General features: G+C 36.2%; 1 protein-coding gene across 3 annotated transcripts in view; it reads right to left on the bottom strand.

The window, feature by feature from the left end:
* The window catches only part of flfl (serine/threonine-protein phosphatase 4 regulatory subunit 3 flfl), a 98902-nt gene that overhangs the window by 14607 nt on the left and 67573 nt on the right, over window positions 1-16722 (bottom strand). For all 3 annotated transcript variants that reach the window (XM_089092381.1, XM_089092379.1, XM_089092380.1), the window contains exons 9-11: window positions 15208-15369; window positions 13007-13199; window positions 5119-5322 (exon numbers count right to left, since the gene is read on the bottom strand). In XM_089092381.1, coding sequence (XP_088948507.1) covers window positions 5119-5322; window positions 13007-13199; window positions 15208-15369 — 559 coding nt within the window. The remainder of the gene's footprint in view (window positions 1-5118; window positions 5323-13006; window positions 13200-15207; window positions 15370-16722) is intronic.

The following is a 16722-nucleotide window of genomic DNA, read 5'->3' on the forward strand; positions in this document are numbered from 1 at the left end:
AAGCAGCAAAATTTAATTATCTATAACTTGAAGCCGGCAAATCCACCACAAAGAAGTCTTGTAGAAGAGGTTATGGCCGCGATAAATCGCTATTTATCCCAACTAAGTCTTTCTAGGCGCGATTTCAAGGACGTTTTCCGTCTTGGATCAAGTAAACCGGGTGAAGTACGCCCTGTCTTGGTGAAATTAATCAATCGCGAACTTCGCAATATAATATTGCGTAGTGGCCGGCTTCTTAAAAAGTTTGATATTTCGGTAGCCCCGGATTACACCCATTTAGAGCGTAAAATGCGTCAGGAGCTCAAACCGATGCTAAATGATGCTTTGCCGCGTGGTTAGGACGCCAAATTAAGAGGAACACGCCTCTCGATTGACGCCCAAACATTTCTGTATAACCAAGTCACTGTTAGAGTTGAAAGGTCGGCTGCGAAACCTAATACAGCGCCAAGATTGCAGTCTCAGCAAGTTCACCCGCAAGCTCCAGGGACCCAGAACCCTCAAATTGTAGAACACGGGGCCAGCTCTAGTATGAACGCAGCTACCGGAACGCCTCTTACTTAGCCAGATCAAACGCACAAAATGGTTACCCACGGGAAGGCTAAGAGAGGTCTAGAAACGATTATCAGCCCCGAAGACGCGCATAAAACCGGAAACAGAAATGTCCGTAAAAATAGCAAGTCGGTAATTTACGGAGAAAATGCAACTACTGATCAACCGAACAGTTGGGGTGGATTCACCCCAACTGATGACGCTGTGAATTCTCCCGAGAATATGAGTGACGAGGACTAGAATCCGTGTGGCCATGTACCTGTTATCATGTATCGTGAAATTAGAATAGGGTGCTGGAATATTCAAGATCTCAAAGAGAAAACTACATTACTAGCTAAATTGTGTGAGTTGGATATTATTTGCCTGGTTGAGTCTCTTTACAAAATTATTCATTTTATGCAGTGAATAGAAACATTTCCAAGAATAATCGGTATTACGGAGGCGTAGTCGTGTATTTCAACCGGAATTCGTTTTCTTCGGCAGTTAGGCTACGGAGCCGTTCAGAGAATATTGTGTGGGCTAGATTCAAGTGAGAGAATTCATTTTTTATTATTGGTTGTGTGTATCTCGCCCCGCAAAATAGTTCTTACGCGTCAGAAGACACATGGACTATATTACATGAAGAAACTCGATCAATACAACATGAGTTCACGGGGGATCGTTTAGTTGTAGTGGGGGATTTTAATGCGTATACTTCAAATGTATTAGAGGTAACTCCCGAATATTTTTCAGATGTGAGTGCAGAGGTTCAGCCGGAAGTCTTCAGGATACCACGGAGCAGCGACGATCAGTTTAGAAGAATTAATGTTTGGGGAAAACATTTATTGGCATATTTTGAAGAAAATGGCCTGGCAATTTGTAATGGAAGATTTGGTGAAGACAGAGGTAGAGGTGAGTACACTTGCTTATCGGGGCCTAACCCAAGTGTCATTGATTACACTTTGGTGGATGTGGTGTTCGCTGCCTGCGTTGTTGATTTTGAGGTTCTTCATGTGCTGGGTTTAGACCCTTTTCCGATAAAACTTTCTCTCCAACTTTCAAGGGTATTTAATATTCCTTTCTTCCCCCACCCTAGCTTTACATCCCGTACTCTAGCGACAAGGCGGTTACGACATGACTGGCCTGATGAAGAAACGAAAACACTGAAAGATCGGTTTTGCTCGGAAGAAATTTTGGATAAGCTAAAGGATTTACGTGAGCTTTCTTCGGACCCTGAAATAATTACGGCCTCCCTGTCGCAACTCCTCCATGAGGAAGCTGGCCAGGTTCTGAAACCAATACCGTTAAAAACGGGCCCTTTTGATAATGAGTATAAAATCAGTAAGGTTGGCCTATTTAGTTTACTTGATATGGTAAAAAAAGGCTAATAGCCCCGAGCAACGACAAGAAGCTCTTACAACATTTAGATTAGCTAGAAAAGAACATAAGGGTTTATTAAAGAGGAAGAAAGCATTATATGAAATTAAAGAACAAGAGAAGTGTTTCCAAGCTTATAGATCAGCCAGTATGAAGCCACGTGACCAGTCAAAAGTTACCCCAGAAGTTGACTCTTGGTCGACCTATTTTGAAAATCTGGAGTACCATAGAGATTTAGCTGGCCAGGATCCCATCTACCCCCAAGTGTACAGCGAGCCGGTAGATGCAGTGGTCAGCGAATTTCCGCTCCCAGAGCATTCTTACCAGCTAATACAGGAGATATCTGAGAGTTAATTGAAAGAAAACAAAAAGAGCCACCGTGGAGGATCGTCTCCGGGAATTGATGGAATCCCTTCAACAATGTATATGAAATTAATGGGGCCCCTGTTACCAGTTCTTTTGACTTTATTTAATGTGGTCCTGTAGTTGGCCAGCAGCATGGAATACTTGGATGATAATGCCGTTATTTAAAAAGGGCGACCGTATGATACATAGTAACTATCGCCCCATTAGTCTTTTGCCAACAGTTAATAAGTTTTTCGAAAGGGTTCTAGATGTTAGACTAGGGTGCTGGCTGGATAAGCAAAATAGTACTAGTGAAACACGAGGAGGATGCCGAAAGGGCTATTCAACAACAGATCGTGTGTTTATACTCCAGGCCCTCATTGGAAAATACTGTAGGGCCTAGGGGAAACGGTAAGCTGTATGTTGCCTTTTTAGACATTGAAAAGGCATTCGATAGCATTGATAGGCCTATTTCATTTTGTTACCTTGTTAAGATAGGCCTACCTAGACAGTTTATTAAGTTATTTATTTATATGTATGAGATAACTTATCTGTTGTTATTATTGTTAAGCAGGGCGTATCTAGACCTTTTAGAACATTCAGAGGAGTTCGTCAAGGATGTACGCTGTCACCAAAAATTTTTACTCTGTATATTAGTGATTTCGCAGAGTTCCTTGAAAAGAAGATGGGCCCCAGTAGCATCACTAGAGAATGTTGTATTGCCGAGTTTGCTGTTCGTTGACGAAACAGCCTTAGTGGCCAAGTCAGCTGAGGACCTCCAAGCTCTTCTGAATCTAACCGAAGCTTACCTAGATTCTAAGAAGTTAAAACTAAATGCATCTAAGACAGAGATTGTCATCTTCCAAAGTAAGAAGCCCAATGACTCCAGGATTTTTCATTTACCTATAAAGGCCAACCAATAAAAGTGTACCCCAGTATAAATATTTGGGATTTGTGGTTGCAGCAAGCAGGAATTGGACCGAGCATATTAAACTGATGATTTCACGTGGTAACGCAACGGCTTGTGCTCTGCTTCGGCAAAAATGTATCATGGGAATAAAAAATATGAAGATGCACAAGTATCTATTTACGACCTAAGTCCTACCTGTTGCTCATTATGGTTGCGAGTTGTGGGGGACTGCTGTAGTGAAACAACTAAAATCTCTTCAGTTTATGTATTTTAAAAGAGTTATAGGCCTCCAAAATAATTTTAGTAGTTTGGTACTCAAAGGTAACCTAGGCCTAATGGATCTGCGCCATATGAGGGCCATCCAAGTGATCAAGTTTTGGCTCCAGGTAACACGTTTGCCGGATAACCGTCTGGCGAAAGCGGCTTATATAGAGATGTTGGGTTGTACTAGAAAAACATTATGGCCACAACAGGTTAAAGGCCTGCTGGATAATGCTGGACTTTCTTGGGCATGGAATGATGGCCAAGTCCCGAAGGCAACCCCGAAGATTTCCTTGGTAAGTTTGCTTCGCGCCTTCGGGATCAGGTGATTCAGGTTTGGCTCTCTAGTTTGGAGAAATCCAGTAACATTCGTTTTTATAGGCAGATTAAAGTTGTGTTTGGAGAGAAGTTTTATTTGAAACTGAACCTACAGTGGAGAGCCCTTAAGTGTTGGTTGCAGGCACGAGCAAATTGTATACCCTGCGTAAAAGATATTGGGAGTCATGTGATGATGACGGCTCGGGAGGCGAATGTACTTGCCCCCTCTGTAGGGAGTTGGGTAATGGGCTGGACCATTTTTTGAGCAGATACCAAAGTTTGGGGATTTTGAGGCATAATTTTTTTCGAGGGGAGGTACCGCTGCTTCCTGGTATTTTGAGGACTACCTCACGTGACCTAATTATTGCACTAGGTTGCTTCTTAGAGAGAGGATTGGAAGTACGGAAAGCAGCAACTTAAATTTGTTGAGTGTTATTGCGTGGTTTATTTTGTTTTTGTTCAGAGTTTTGTGTATATGACCACTGGCTTTTAAATACACTTATATTATTATTATTATTATAATTATACATGGAACCAATTTTAGAAAAAGGGTTAACCATAATACAAGAGACAGGATTATTCACTGGGATTATTAGAATCTGTAAAATCGGTAATTTCCAAGAATCGAAATCGTCACTTATCAATAAGCTATTTTTTTCTAAATGTGACAATACTTCAATTTTTACTCGCCCATTTATCTGACTCAAAATTTTCTCTTTGATGAAAAGTTGCTATTGCAAAGTTACTCATTCGCTACCACGTCCACTCTTTTTGGAAAATAAATTGAAAAGTGAGACAGATTTTTGAAGCAAATTCTTATTCCCTACTGTTGCATTTACAGAAGCATATATATACATTAGGGGAAAACGACATTAGGGGAAATCGACATTAGGGGAAAAACAATAACTTCTAGCTTAAAGACTTACTGACATAGTTTTATTTACTGTAAATCCAAACGCATCAACATTATTCAACTAAATATTTTTGTTCTCTTATACATTTTTCCCTTTAAATCCTTGAATAAATTCCCAAGAAAAGCTTTAAAAACTGAAATGAGCCACTCTTCGTTTTGGACCAACCAATATATAAAAACAAACGACATATAAGTAAATTATTAGTGAATTTGGACTATAGGCACATTTATGTAAAAGATGAATTTAATATTATAAAGTTGTCATATTCATCACACACGTTATGAAGAGACTTGTGGCTCTTCTACACTAGAAATAACTGACTGATTAATAAAGCTAATTGGTACATATTAGCAAGAGCAACAAATTTAGTGACTCCTTCCTACTAATACTCTTGAAAAAGCCCCTTACTCCATATTCCCCAATCCTGGTAAAAACTAGATAGAAAACACTAATAGTACGACTCACTCAATGCGAGAAATGTGTGTCTTGATTTCATCAATACAAGAACCCTTCGAACTAGGTCTCGAGTGAGAATGAAATTTTTGCTATGATAAGCATGGTGTTCCACACAGAAGGAAAGGAGGTCAAGAACCTGACCAAGTAGCTGCACTGTCGAAAAATCTTCTCTTCCCGGCCTGTCCTCTTCTAATGTGTTTGCCAAGAGTGGAGCTGAAAAAAAAAATCAAATGTATTTCAAATAAAGCTAGTAAATAATCAATGTGCATCAGTCATGTTTCAAATCAACATGTTACAAGTGCTCTTTAACATATAACATGTCGTCGCTGTTATGCCTAAATACCGTATCTGACATTTTCAAAGTTATGAAATAATTGCCTAAAACTGTTTGCTGAGCTGCAATCAAAGGGAGGATTAGCTAGGCAATTTACATTCAATTACACTTCGATCCTCGTGGTCTACATTACCATGCTAATCCTCCCTGTACAATATCTTAGCAAATGCCTTTTGGCGAATACTTTAGACGTCTGAAAATGTGAGATACGACCTTTAGGCGCAACAGTGACGATATTGCAATTTGCACTTAACATGTGGCCTCTTTTACTATCAAACAAATGGGCACCCATAAGGGGTCAGTAGGGCGCCAGCCCCTCCCCCCGGATGAATGATGCTGCCTTACATTTTTATATTTTTGTTTTGATATTTCTATTATACAGCCTTGGAAGGGCCAATTATACCCCCCACCCTAGAATTCAGTTTATGGGCGCCCATGATCAAACAATCAATTTGTTACTATCAAACTCTTGGTTTAGATATAACACATAACAGAGGATACGGTTCTACACATTTAATCATGATGCATGTCAATGCAGTTGTATAGAAATCGGTTTAAAACCTGCATGACATGGCAACTATGAGAGATAGAAAAATTCTTATGGTATTCTTTAATTCAATGTAAAAATTCGTACTAGGTAAAGCGGCCAAGGAAGATTTTAACAGCTAAAATTGCACTTACTAAAGCAAATTCTTTAAAAATTTAATATGAATTCACCTAGAAATATACGCCTTGGTACATTCCACCGTCTCATCCGCCTTTTCTCATAAATAGGTTCATTTTCTCGTGTTTTGTGTCATTTGACTTTTTTTTTTTTTATCACTGATGATTGTGGTCTTTTGATTTTTTTCCCCCTTTTTATAACTTAGCTTTTATAAAATAGTGGATAAAAAAATTAATTATTATTACAATACTCAAAATTTTGGTCTGGGAAAAAAATCCTTTTATTTAATATCAGTGTAAAAGTTACATTAAAACACAATAAAAAAGTTCCAAATTAATAGAGGTATGGGTATACATAATTATTATTAAAAAAAAGCTCAGGGAAAGGATACAATGAAACAGAGGTACGACCATATTTAATCCTTAAAAAAATCAGACTCCAGCATAACAAAACTTTCATTTCAATTTCTAAACCAGCAATAGAGTCCATTTAGAGAAACGCTATTATCCCAGATGTAAAACAATATGCTGGAACCTGTTGCTTAGAGTAAATAAATGCATCCTATTCCAATCCTCTAGTTATTTTTATCAAGTCATAACATGAAAAAAAAATTGCCAAAGTCAGAAGAAAATTGAAGCCATCGCAATACCCAGAAGGGATTTTATTTATTTGCACATTTATTTAATCAAAATAAGGAATTTTGATAATAAACGATTACAAGTTTTAATTATGGTTTTCGAGTTCTCATGGATGAGTTTTCGTCTATTCAGCTTCCTTTTAATAAAATCGGTCTTCAATTATAAAATAAAAGCACAATGATCAACTTGAACTAAACAAAAAAAACTTTATTTTATTCAAGGGTTGTAAAAGGACAAAATATTATTTAGGAAATTTCCACAAAAAGGACCATTCTTAAAGGCTATAAATTCTAAAATTCTTTATATTCTCCTTTTGTAACGAAATAAATTCCTATTATGGTAATAGGACACCTCTCACTCACTGACACTTGATTAAATTATTTTGAGAAGAACTTTCTAATTTCACGAAGCATAAAGCATAACGAAAATGGGCACACCCAGAAATAGGTTGTAACGGAAGGGTTTCTTATTTTTAGCTAGTATTCATCTACTAATTTTAATTTTCTCAATAAAAAAAAGCACACAATAATAATAAAAATCAATTAACAGGTGCTCATTTTTTGGCTTTCCTGTTGAAATGAGTAAAATGAACTATTATAGCCAGCAAACTAAAAAGTTTATCCATAGAAGCTAGGAAACTTTTTATAAGGAAAGGGAATTATCTGATTTTTTTTATAGAAAGGTGGATGACAAACTCCTCCAAAAAGTGATCAAAAAACTCAAGTTGGTAGGACACAGAATTCCCTCTTGATTGCAGGTACATACGAGAAAAAAGTTTTGTGAAGTCAATTTAAATCTCACAACCTTCAGACTATGGCTCTCAATATATATATACAAAATCTGTGCAGGTCGACAAAATATGTCACTAACATTATATTTTAGGGGGTTTACACAACCAATGGGATAAATAATTGAAATCAGGTGATTTTCTGGAATCTAAATTGGCATAGGATTCATTTTTGTGATTCTCATAACGATTATATAATAAATTTCCGTTTTAAATTAAAAGATATCGTGTCTTGGTCTCATTAAATACGCAAATATACCAATTGCTTGGACTTTCGGCAAGTCTCTGATAGAAGATCAGCTAACTTTCTCCCGGTTCTAATTGTCGATTAGTTCTTCTTTGTGAATGAGGTGAACCATGTACAAACGAAGAGGGGCGTCCCGAAAGGGGAGGGAGGGGCGCACCACCCTCCCAAATTTTTTGGAATTCGGTAAAATTTTCGCCGAAGGCGACAATTTCGGCAGAAATTTAGCAAAATTCTTGATTTCTACAGAAAATTCGGCATAAATCAGGTAGCGATTCGGTAAAATTTACTAAGATCGCCCCCAAATAAAATGAGCCTCGGGACGCCCCTGCAAACTAATATAGTTTTATGCATGTGAAGATCGGTCGTAACAGTAAAGACTCAGTTTTGTCCATGCCTTTTGAAGTGCAAAATCAAGTTGGTCATATGAACCAAAATGTTTATTCTTAACAAGAAAGTTAAAATCTTTTCACGTTAGCATAACTAAATTGAGCAAGTCATAGGTTTTCCAACCGTTTTGACGAAATTTCAGAATTCGGAAAACCGTTCAACAAAACTAAATGTTGCTAACTGTATTATAGTCACACGTGATGCTGTTTCTAGTCACTCTAAATTCTCATTAGCAACTTTGAATATTCTAGTTCATTGTGTATTTCCATCCCAGCAAGTTCTAATGCAGATTATTATTTTGGTTCTTCACGAAATTCGAGATTTCCCCTATTTGTGTGTGTGTTTTGCAATCCAGTTGTTGTTACTGAGTTAGTTTGAGTTTGCTACTGTTTTTAGATCTCCCCACTTTCTACTGCTTCTCAGACATTGTTTCTTTCCTCCATCCCCTCTCTGTGATTTCTCTCTTTATATCTCATTTCTCTCCCTTCCTCTAATTTTATGTTATTGGTGGCTTCTATATTTCTGCCTTCTTCTACTTCAAAGGAGGACTAATCGCGCTTTAAATCCTATTAAGATTTATGTTCCCTGTGCAATTTTTGATATGTTCTTATTTTGCTCTCGTACAATTTTGATATATTCATGAATAACCACAATTTTATTATTATTACTTAGCTGAGATTCAGCTTTATCCCCCTACCGAATAATATTTCTGAAATTCAGTGTACATGGTTTTATAGATTGAAAATATGTTGAATATTGGCTAAAAATTGTTGAAACATGGCAACTCTACAGTTTCTTAAGCAGGTTCAGATCCTTTTTTCAAGAAACAGTCAATTAATAGCTTAATAGCAATCTTACATCAATAAACCCAATCATATCGATTCAATTTGGTGCATGTTACAATTGTAGACTTATCGCAAAATCACTAATTTAAGCGGGACATCATTTTATCATGTTAGCATTGAAATGAAAGAAAAAACATCAAAGAATTCAAAAGTTATTAACTATAACGAGAAGATGCAAGATTTTTGTGAACCAAGAATATTCTTTCATAGGCAGCGCAATAGCGCTGCCTATGAAAGAACGATGTTGGCACAACCAGGGCACTTCCATACCAGGGCACTTCGTATCGAAGGAGTTGTCGTAGAAACTTCGAAAAGGGCTCATTCGATTGGAAGTTGGAGTGGCTTGTGCCCTTTTTAATAGTCGAAAGTGATTGGAAGGCATCTAACACCCCTTCTACGCCCACCATTTCCCCATTTCCAGATAGAAATTATGTTTTTGAGGAGGACACTCCCCCACAATCCTCAAGGCAAGGGTTGTAAATTATGCCCGAGGGGCATATGAGATTTTATAGAAAGCGTTGTCGTAGAGACTTCAAAAAGAGCTCAATCAATTGGTAAATCAAAGGGCTAGTGTCCTTTTTAATATTGAAAAGTGATTGACCCCCCTCTGACGCCCACCTTTTCCCCAAACACATTCAATGAAAATTTTGAGATAGCCATTTTGTTCAACGTAGTTTTAAGTTCTGAAAATAAGGCCTTTGAGGATGACAGGCCCCCCCCCCCCCATAGCCCTCAGGGCAAGGATTATAAGTTATACCCTGGGGGTATATAAGGTTTTCATAGAAAGCGTTGTCCTAGAAACTTCAAAAAGGGCTCATTCCAATGGAAATTGAAATGGCTAGTGCTCTTTTAATAGTCGAAAGTGATTGGAAAGCAACTTACACCCCTTCCAAGCCCAACATTTCCCAAGATACATCCAATCAAAATTTTGAGATAGCCATTTTGTTCAATATAGTTGAAAGTTTTGGAAACTATATCTTTGAGATGGAAAATCCCTCCAAAGTCGTCAGGGCAAGGGTTATAAGTTATTCTCTGGGGGCATATAAGGTTTTTATTGAAAGGTTTGTCGTAGAAATTTGAAAAGGGGCTCACTTGAATGGAAGTTCAAAGGGCTAGTGCTCTTTTCAATACTCGAAAAAAGTGATTGGAGACCAACTAACCCCACTTTCACGCCCACCTTTACCCCAAACTCATCCGATCAAATTTTGAGATAGCCATTTTGTTCAACTTAGTTGAAAGTTTTGGAAATTAGGTCTTTAGAGATGACACCCCCCCCCACAGCCCCCATGGCAAGAGTTGTTAGTAATGCCCTGGGGGCATATAAGGTTTCTATAGAAAGTGTTGTCGTAGAAACTTCAAAAAGGGCTTATTCGATTGGAAATTGAAATGGCTAGTGTCCTTTTTAATAGTCAAAAGTAATTTGAGGGGAACTAACCCCCTCTCACGGCCTCCATTTCCCCAAACACATACAATCAAAATTTTGAGATAGCCATTTTTTTCAACGTAGTTTAAAGTTCTAAAAATTAGGTTCTTGAGGATGACAACCCCTCCACAGCCCTCGGGGCAAGGGGTGTAAGTTATGCCCTGGGGGCATATGAATTTTTTATAGAAGGATTTGCCGCAGAAACTTTAAAAAGAGCTCATTCAATTGGAAATTGGAAAGGCTAGAGCCCTTTTTAATAGTCAAAGGTGATTGAAGAACAGCTAACCCCCTCTCACGCCCACCATTTCCCCAAACACATCCAATAGAAATCTGAAGATGCTGATTTTGTTCAACGTAGTTTACAGGCTTGGAAATTAGGGCGTTAAGAAAGACAACCCCCCCTTTCCCCCACGACCCTCAGGGTAAAGGTTGTAAGTTATGGCCTGGGGTCATATATCGTTTTTATAGAAAGTTTCGTCGTAGAAACTTCAAAAAGGGCTCATTTGATTGCAAATTGAAAGGGATAGTCCCCTTTTTTATAGTCGAAAGTGAATAGAGAGCAACTGCCACCCCCCCCCCTTTCACGCCCACCCTTTCCCCAAGCACATTCAATAAAAGTTTTGAGATAGCCATTTCGTTCGACGTAGTTGAAAGTTCTGGAAATTATGTATTTGAGGATGATAAACCCCCGAGAGCCCCGAGGGCAAAGGTTGTAAGTTATGTCCTGGGGGCATATAAGGTTTTTATAGATAGCGTCGTCGTAGAAACTTCAAAAGGGGCTCATTCAATTGGAAATTGAGAGGGCTGGTGCCCTTTTTAATAGTTGAAAGTGATTGGAGGGTAACTAAAGCCCCTCTCACGCTCACCATTTCCCCAAACACATCCAATCAGAATTTTCAGATAGCCATGTTGTTCAACATATTTGAAGGGTCTGGAAATTATGTCTTTGAGGATGACAACCCTTCCCCTATACCCCTCATGACAAGGATCGCAAGTTATGCCTTTGGGGCATATAACATTTTTTATAGAAATTTTTGTCGTAAAAGCTTCAAAAAGGGCTCGTTCGATTGAAAATTGAAAGTATTAGTGCCTTTTTTATTAGTCGAAAGTGATCAGAGGGCAAATGTCTCCCTCCACGCTTATCATTTCCTCAATCAGTTCCAATCAAAATTTCGATATAGCCATTTAGCCATATAAGCCTATCAGACAGGTCTAGAAATTATATCTTTTAGGATAACAAATTCCCCCAGCCCTGAAGGCAAGCGCTTTAAGATTTGTCCCGGGAACATATAGGATTTTTATAGAAAGATTGGTCGTATGAACTTCATAGGGGGCTCATTGGATTGACAATCAGACACGCTAGTGCACTACACACACGTCATATTGTCCCGAAGTGCGTCTAATAGAAATTTTGAGACAGCCATTCTATTCAAAATAGTCTAAATATCATATAACAAGGCTTTTGGGATTCAAACAAACCTTAGAGACTAGGGGCAAGGGGGTATTAAAGGTTTTTATGGAAGGGATGGTTGTTTAACTTTAGAAGAGGCTCCCTCTTTCTCAATGAAAAAGACTATGTCAATATAAAATGAACAGAAATTAATCAAATAAACTTTTTGCACAAGATAAGTTCTTCAAAAAAAAGTAAAGAACTCCATTCCACCAAAAATGAACAAAAATAGAATCAAATATCTTACCAAGCATACAACTACCACAAATTAATCTGAGTACACGAGCAGAAATTAATCTGAGTAGGGTTCTAAACCCTATGATTTCTAAGAGCCAGAATATAATTTGTGTTTTACTGAAAAAAAATTCTTTTAAATATTTTCGCTTTTATAACTTTTTGATATAAAATATCAGTTAAGATTTTAAGGAATAAATATCAGCATATGTATATTAAACTGACAATGCACATTTTTCCCAGTAAATTCATTTGAATTTTGTTGCAGTAAAGTACAATTTATGTTTTGACCTTTAGAAAGCATAGGGTTCCGAACCCTACTCATATTAATCTATGATTATTTTGAGTTTGACTTATTCAATTTTCTGTTTGTTTTGTGCTTTGTCAATATATTGACTCTGATTGTGGTTCTTGCATAATTTGGAGATAGTCTGACTAAAATTCTTTTCATTTTGGTTTAATGGAGTTCTTTACTTTTTTTTGAAAATTTTATTTTGTGCAAAAAAGTTTTTATGATTAATCTCGTAAAGAAGTTATATTTTCATTTGCTGACATAAAAATGGTAAACAGAAATACTAATTGAATAAAAAACACAATCGATATTTTTAAATTGAACTAAGAACAATTAAATTTAAAACAATCAAAAGTAAGCCATTATTAGAAGGGAAGGGGGGGGGGGGGAAATTAACAAGCACTTCAGCTACCACTAAGTAAAAATACAAAATACTAATAGTATAGAACGCTCACTTTAGCTAATACTATTGGCAACGGGATGTAGAATCAGAATCTGCATCAGGACAAATTTCAGCACCGTTTCATTCATCATTTATATCACCTTTATCAAAATAATCCTTCATTAATATAAACAAAACCAACCATATGACTTACCTATAAGGACATGCACACTATGTTTATAGAAGAAAGAGAGAAAGTCGGTTTTTTCTGACTTGTTCATAGAGGCCATCATGTTTTCTGGATCTAGTAATATCCTAAGGATCCCACATAACTGTACAGCACCTCCTATTTCTGGGTCATTATCACAGACGAGCTGTTCAATTATTACATTCAACAGAAGAGCTTCCTAAAACATCAAGGGGAAACAATCAAGAAGTATTAAGGTAACAAAATGAGAAACTAGGATCGACAAATTAACATGCGAATAAACATTAAACGAAACTCAATGAAGTAGCCCCTTCTATGGTATCAAGCATGACAATATCAGAGGCCATCCCAATCTTAACCATCTTACGATTACTATCATAATTTTCTTCGATTTTTAACATAATTCAGTTTTCATAATTCATGATTTTCATAATGAATAGCCGGTAAAAGAAGCTAATGAACACTGTTAGAGAGCTTCATTATCAGTCTTAAGCTACATAAAATTGTGTATTTTCAAATTCGAAAGGTTGAGAACGGTGAATGAAACTCCAAAAGATTGTCAGAAATGTTTTCTGAGCTGCTACTAGGATTGTATTCCTCTGACTACTATTTACATTAAAGTGTGTCCAGAAGTGACTTTTTACCCTAGTTCTAATAAGAAAAAACTTCTAAGATGGAAGAAAATTCTAATATTACTACTAGAACTACTCCACAGAATACACAGAGTTGCCAAATTATAATTGTAAACGCGGCCTCATTGTCTGTGTAAAGGCGTCAAATGAGCGAGAATAGACAAGTATGTACAGGCAACACCAACTTTTGGGACCTTGACAATCAAACCTCTGAGACTCGGACAAATCAATTCTAAATCGTCGATCCATCGGATAAACAATGCCAAATTTCCAAAATTAACCTGTCAAGTTTAAAGTCTCCATTAAAACAGAAATTCAAACAAGAACTGGTAGTTCGACTGATTGAAATTATGCTTTTAATTATTTGACTAACAGGAGTTTTAAAGTTGAAGGGGTAGAATGTTTTAAAAATTACTAATAGCTCCTTGGAAAATACAGGGGTAGTAGATACAAAGTAGTTTCATTCTAGCTGTGCGAAAATATTGCTAAACCCTTTAATGCTCTAAATAATGGGCATCAAATTCAATTGAGCTAATTTTTCTTTTAAAATGCATCAATGGGCTGAAATCCGACTAAATGCTGGTATCAATTGACAAAAGAACACATCAAGATCATATCAAATCTAGATGGTGTTGGGTCAAAATGAGTAAGAAAAAGGTTTAATACTTCAAAATATGCCTGCTTTATATCTTTTTATCTCATTAAGTCACCACTTTTCAATATTAAAGTGACTCTACTTAATTCTTATTTTTATATTTGGTTAAATATGTTTATAAGTAAGTTTAGAATGAAATTAGTGCTTTTTTTCCTGTGGGTCGTAGAGAGAAAAGGAAATCCCAAAGATATATGAAGTACATGGAAAATTGGTCTTTGAAGTACGTGGCTCAGATAGTTGCATAGACGTAATGTTTTTTGTGTGAAAAATAAGAAAATTCGAACATCACCATTTCAGATCAAAGGCTACATCTAAATGTACAGGGGGAGCTTAAAATCCGGTCCGCATTCCCCATTTTTCACATACCAATTTTAAATAATTTTAATCCTTTCTAGTAGAAATCAATTATTTTCAACCCTTTACCCTCTACAAAAGGTAAAAATTTTCCGGGCGCTCATGCGTCCACAGATTTGAATCCTCTAACTCTGTCTGATTGGTGCTACAGGATCACATCCAATATCAAGGTTATAAGGATCAATAATCCATTCATTTCAAATGAGTCTCACAGCTCACATGTTCCAGCCCCTTGCCTATTATTAATTCTATTGAACTACCGACACAAATATATAAGAAACAGTTCTATTATATATATATATATATATATATATATATATATATATATATATATATATATATATATATATATATATATATATATATATATATATATATATATATATATATATATATATATAGATATATAGATATATAGATATATATATATATATATATATATATATATATATATATATATATATATATATATATATATATATATATATATATATATATATATATATATATATATATATATATATATATATATGTGTATATATAAATTCAAATAAAATAAAACTTACATCTTCTGAATTGGTATTTTGTTGGAGAACATACTCTCGAACAAGAGATGGAGAAAATTCGACTATATAAGAAAGGATATCAATAGAAGCCAGTTTAGTTGATAAGTCGTCTGCTGCTAGCGTCGTCTCAAGAGCAGCTAAGACGCCTAAGCTGGTCAAAGTCTGAAAAAGGAAGAAAATATTTACATATGAAAATAGGTGTACAAGGTTCGTGATCCTTGGAAGGGGTGGCATCAGAAGATTTCCCCTTGAATGAAAGCACGAAAAACTTCACCTCTGCATTTCCAGAAAACATGGGAAACCTAGGAGGGGATCACCAATCTAATACTTGTGCATACCTATATATATAAACAAATCTGCATTAAGTTATTACAGCGTCCAAAAAATATATATATTTATATATAAATACACACATATAAATATATATATATATATATATATATATATATATATATATATATATATATATATATATATATATATATATATATATTCCTGCTCATTAACCTTGCGAGGAAGTTCAGAATCATAAAATATAGGGTTCACGGGCTACCCTAACCTAACACGGTTAATTACGGCAGAAGGTACTTCAAAATTACAAACAGAAATGTGCATAAGCTTTCTTCTAGTTGGATTCCCATTAAAAATGCCACAGGTTTTGTTTAAAAGCTGTCGTTGTTTTCTAATTTTGGAAAAATGCTTTGGTTAATAGTAACAAAACGCTTACAGTACATCCAGGAAACTTACTCTGTCTTTCCCTAAAGTTTGATGGATATCTGTCAATCTCTTCTGCTATACATCCTGATGGTAAGAATTTAGGTACTCCCTTCATGAGGTTGAATCAGGTTCTGATACCCCAAAAGGCATAACTTGGATGCTAGATCTAGCCATCAGGTACGATCAAGATTCGCCAATCCCTTCTGCTAGATGACTTGATGATAACAATCTACGGTTCCCCCTCCCCTTCCCCCACAGTGGTAGGATTGTGTACGAGGGGTAAGTTGTTCCCGATGCGCAACTAGGAGCCTAAATTTTAATTCCTATTAAGTTTAGTTGAGATTTGATACCACCTTCTGGTAGATTTACAAATGGCAGAAATCTGCAAACGATTCCTCATAACCATTTTTTGACTGCAGCTGCACAGTGTAATTCTGAGCCCTAGCTTTATTTAAGATAAAGAAAATTTAACTGAAAATTTTATATTGAAAAAAATAATAATAATAATATATTAAAGAATTTACGATATCCCTTCTTTTACCTTTCCGGAATTATTTCCAAAAATTATAAAAGAAACACAAAATTTACTATCTTCGGCCCCTAAGAAGTAATGTCGTTAACGAGTCCAACGTTATAAGACTCAGTCTCGTTGTGCTTATTGTTATTACTGTTATATACAGCTAATCGACATAAATATATATATACAAAAATAATTCAATAATATCGAAAAGATTTTAATAGCGTTGGTCTACAACATGGGTCGGTAACCCGCGGGCCGCATGCAGCCCGCGAGGCGTA

The sequence above is a fragment of the Artemia sp. Qi Xiang Cuo genome, chromosome 7, assembly GCF_049724085.1.
Source record: "Artemia sp. Qi Xiang Cuo chromosome 7, ASM4972408v1, whole genome shotgun sequence".
NCBI lineage: Eukaryota > Metazoa > Arthropoda > Branchiopoda > Anostraca > Artemiidae > Artemia > Artemia sp. Qi Xiang Cuo.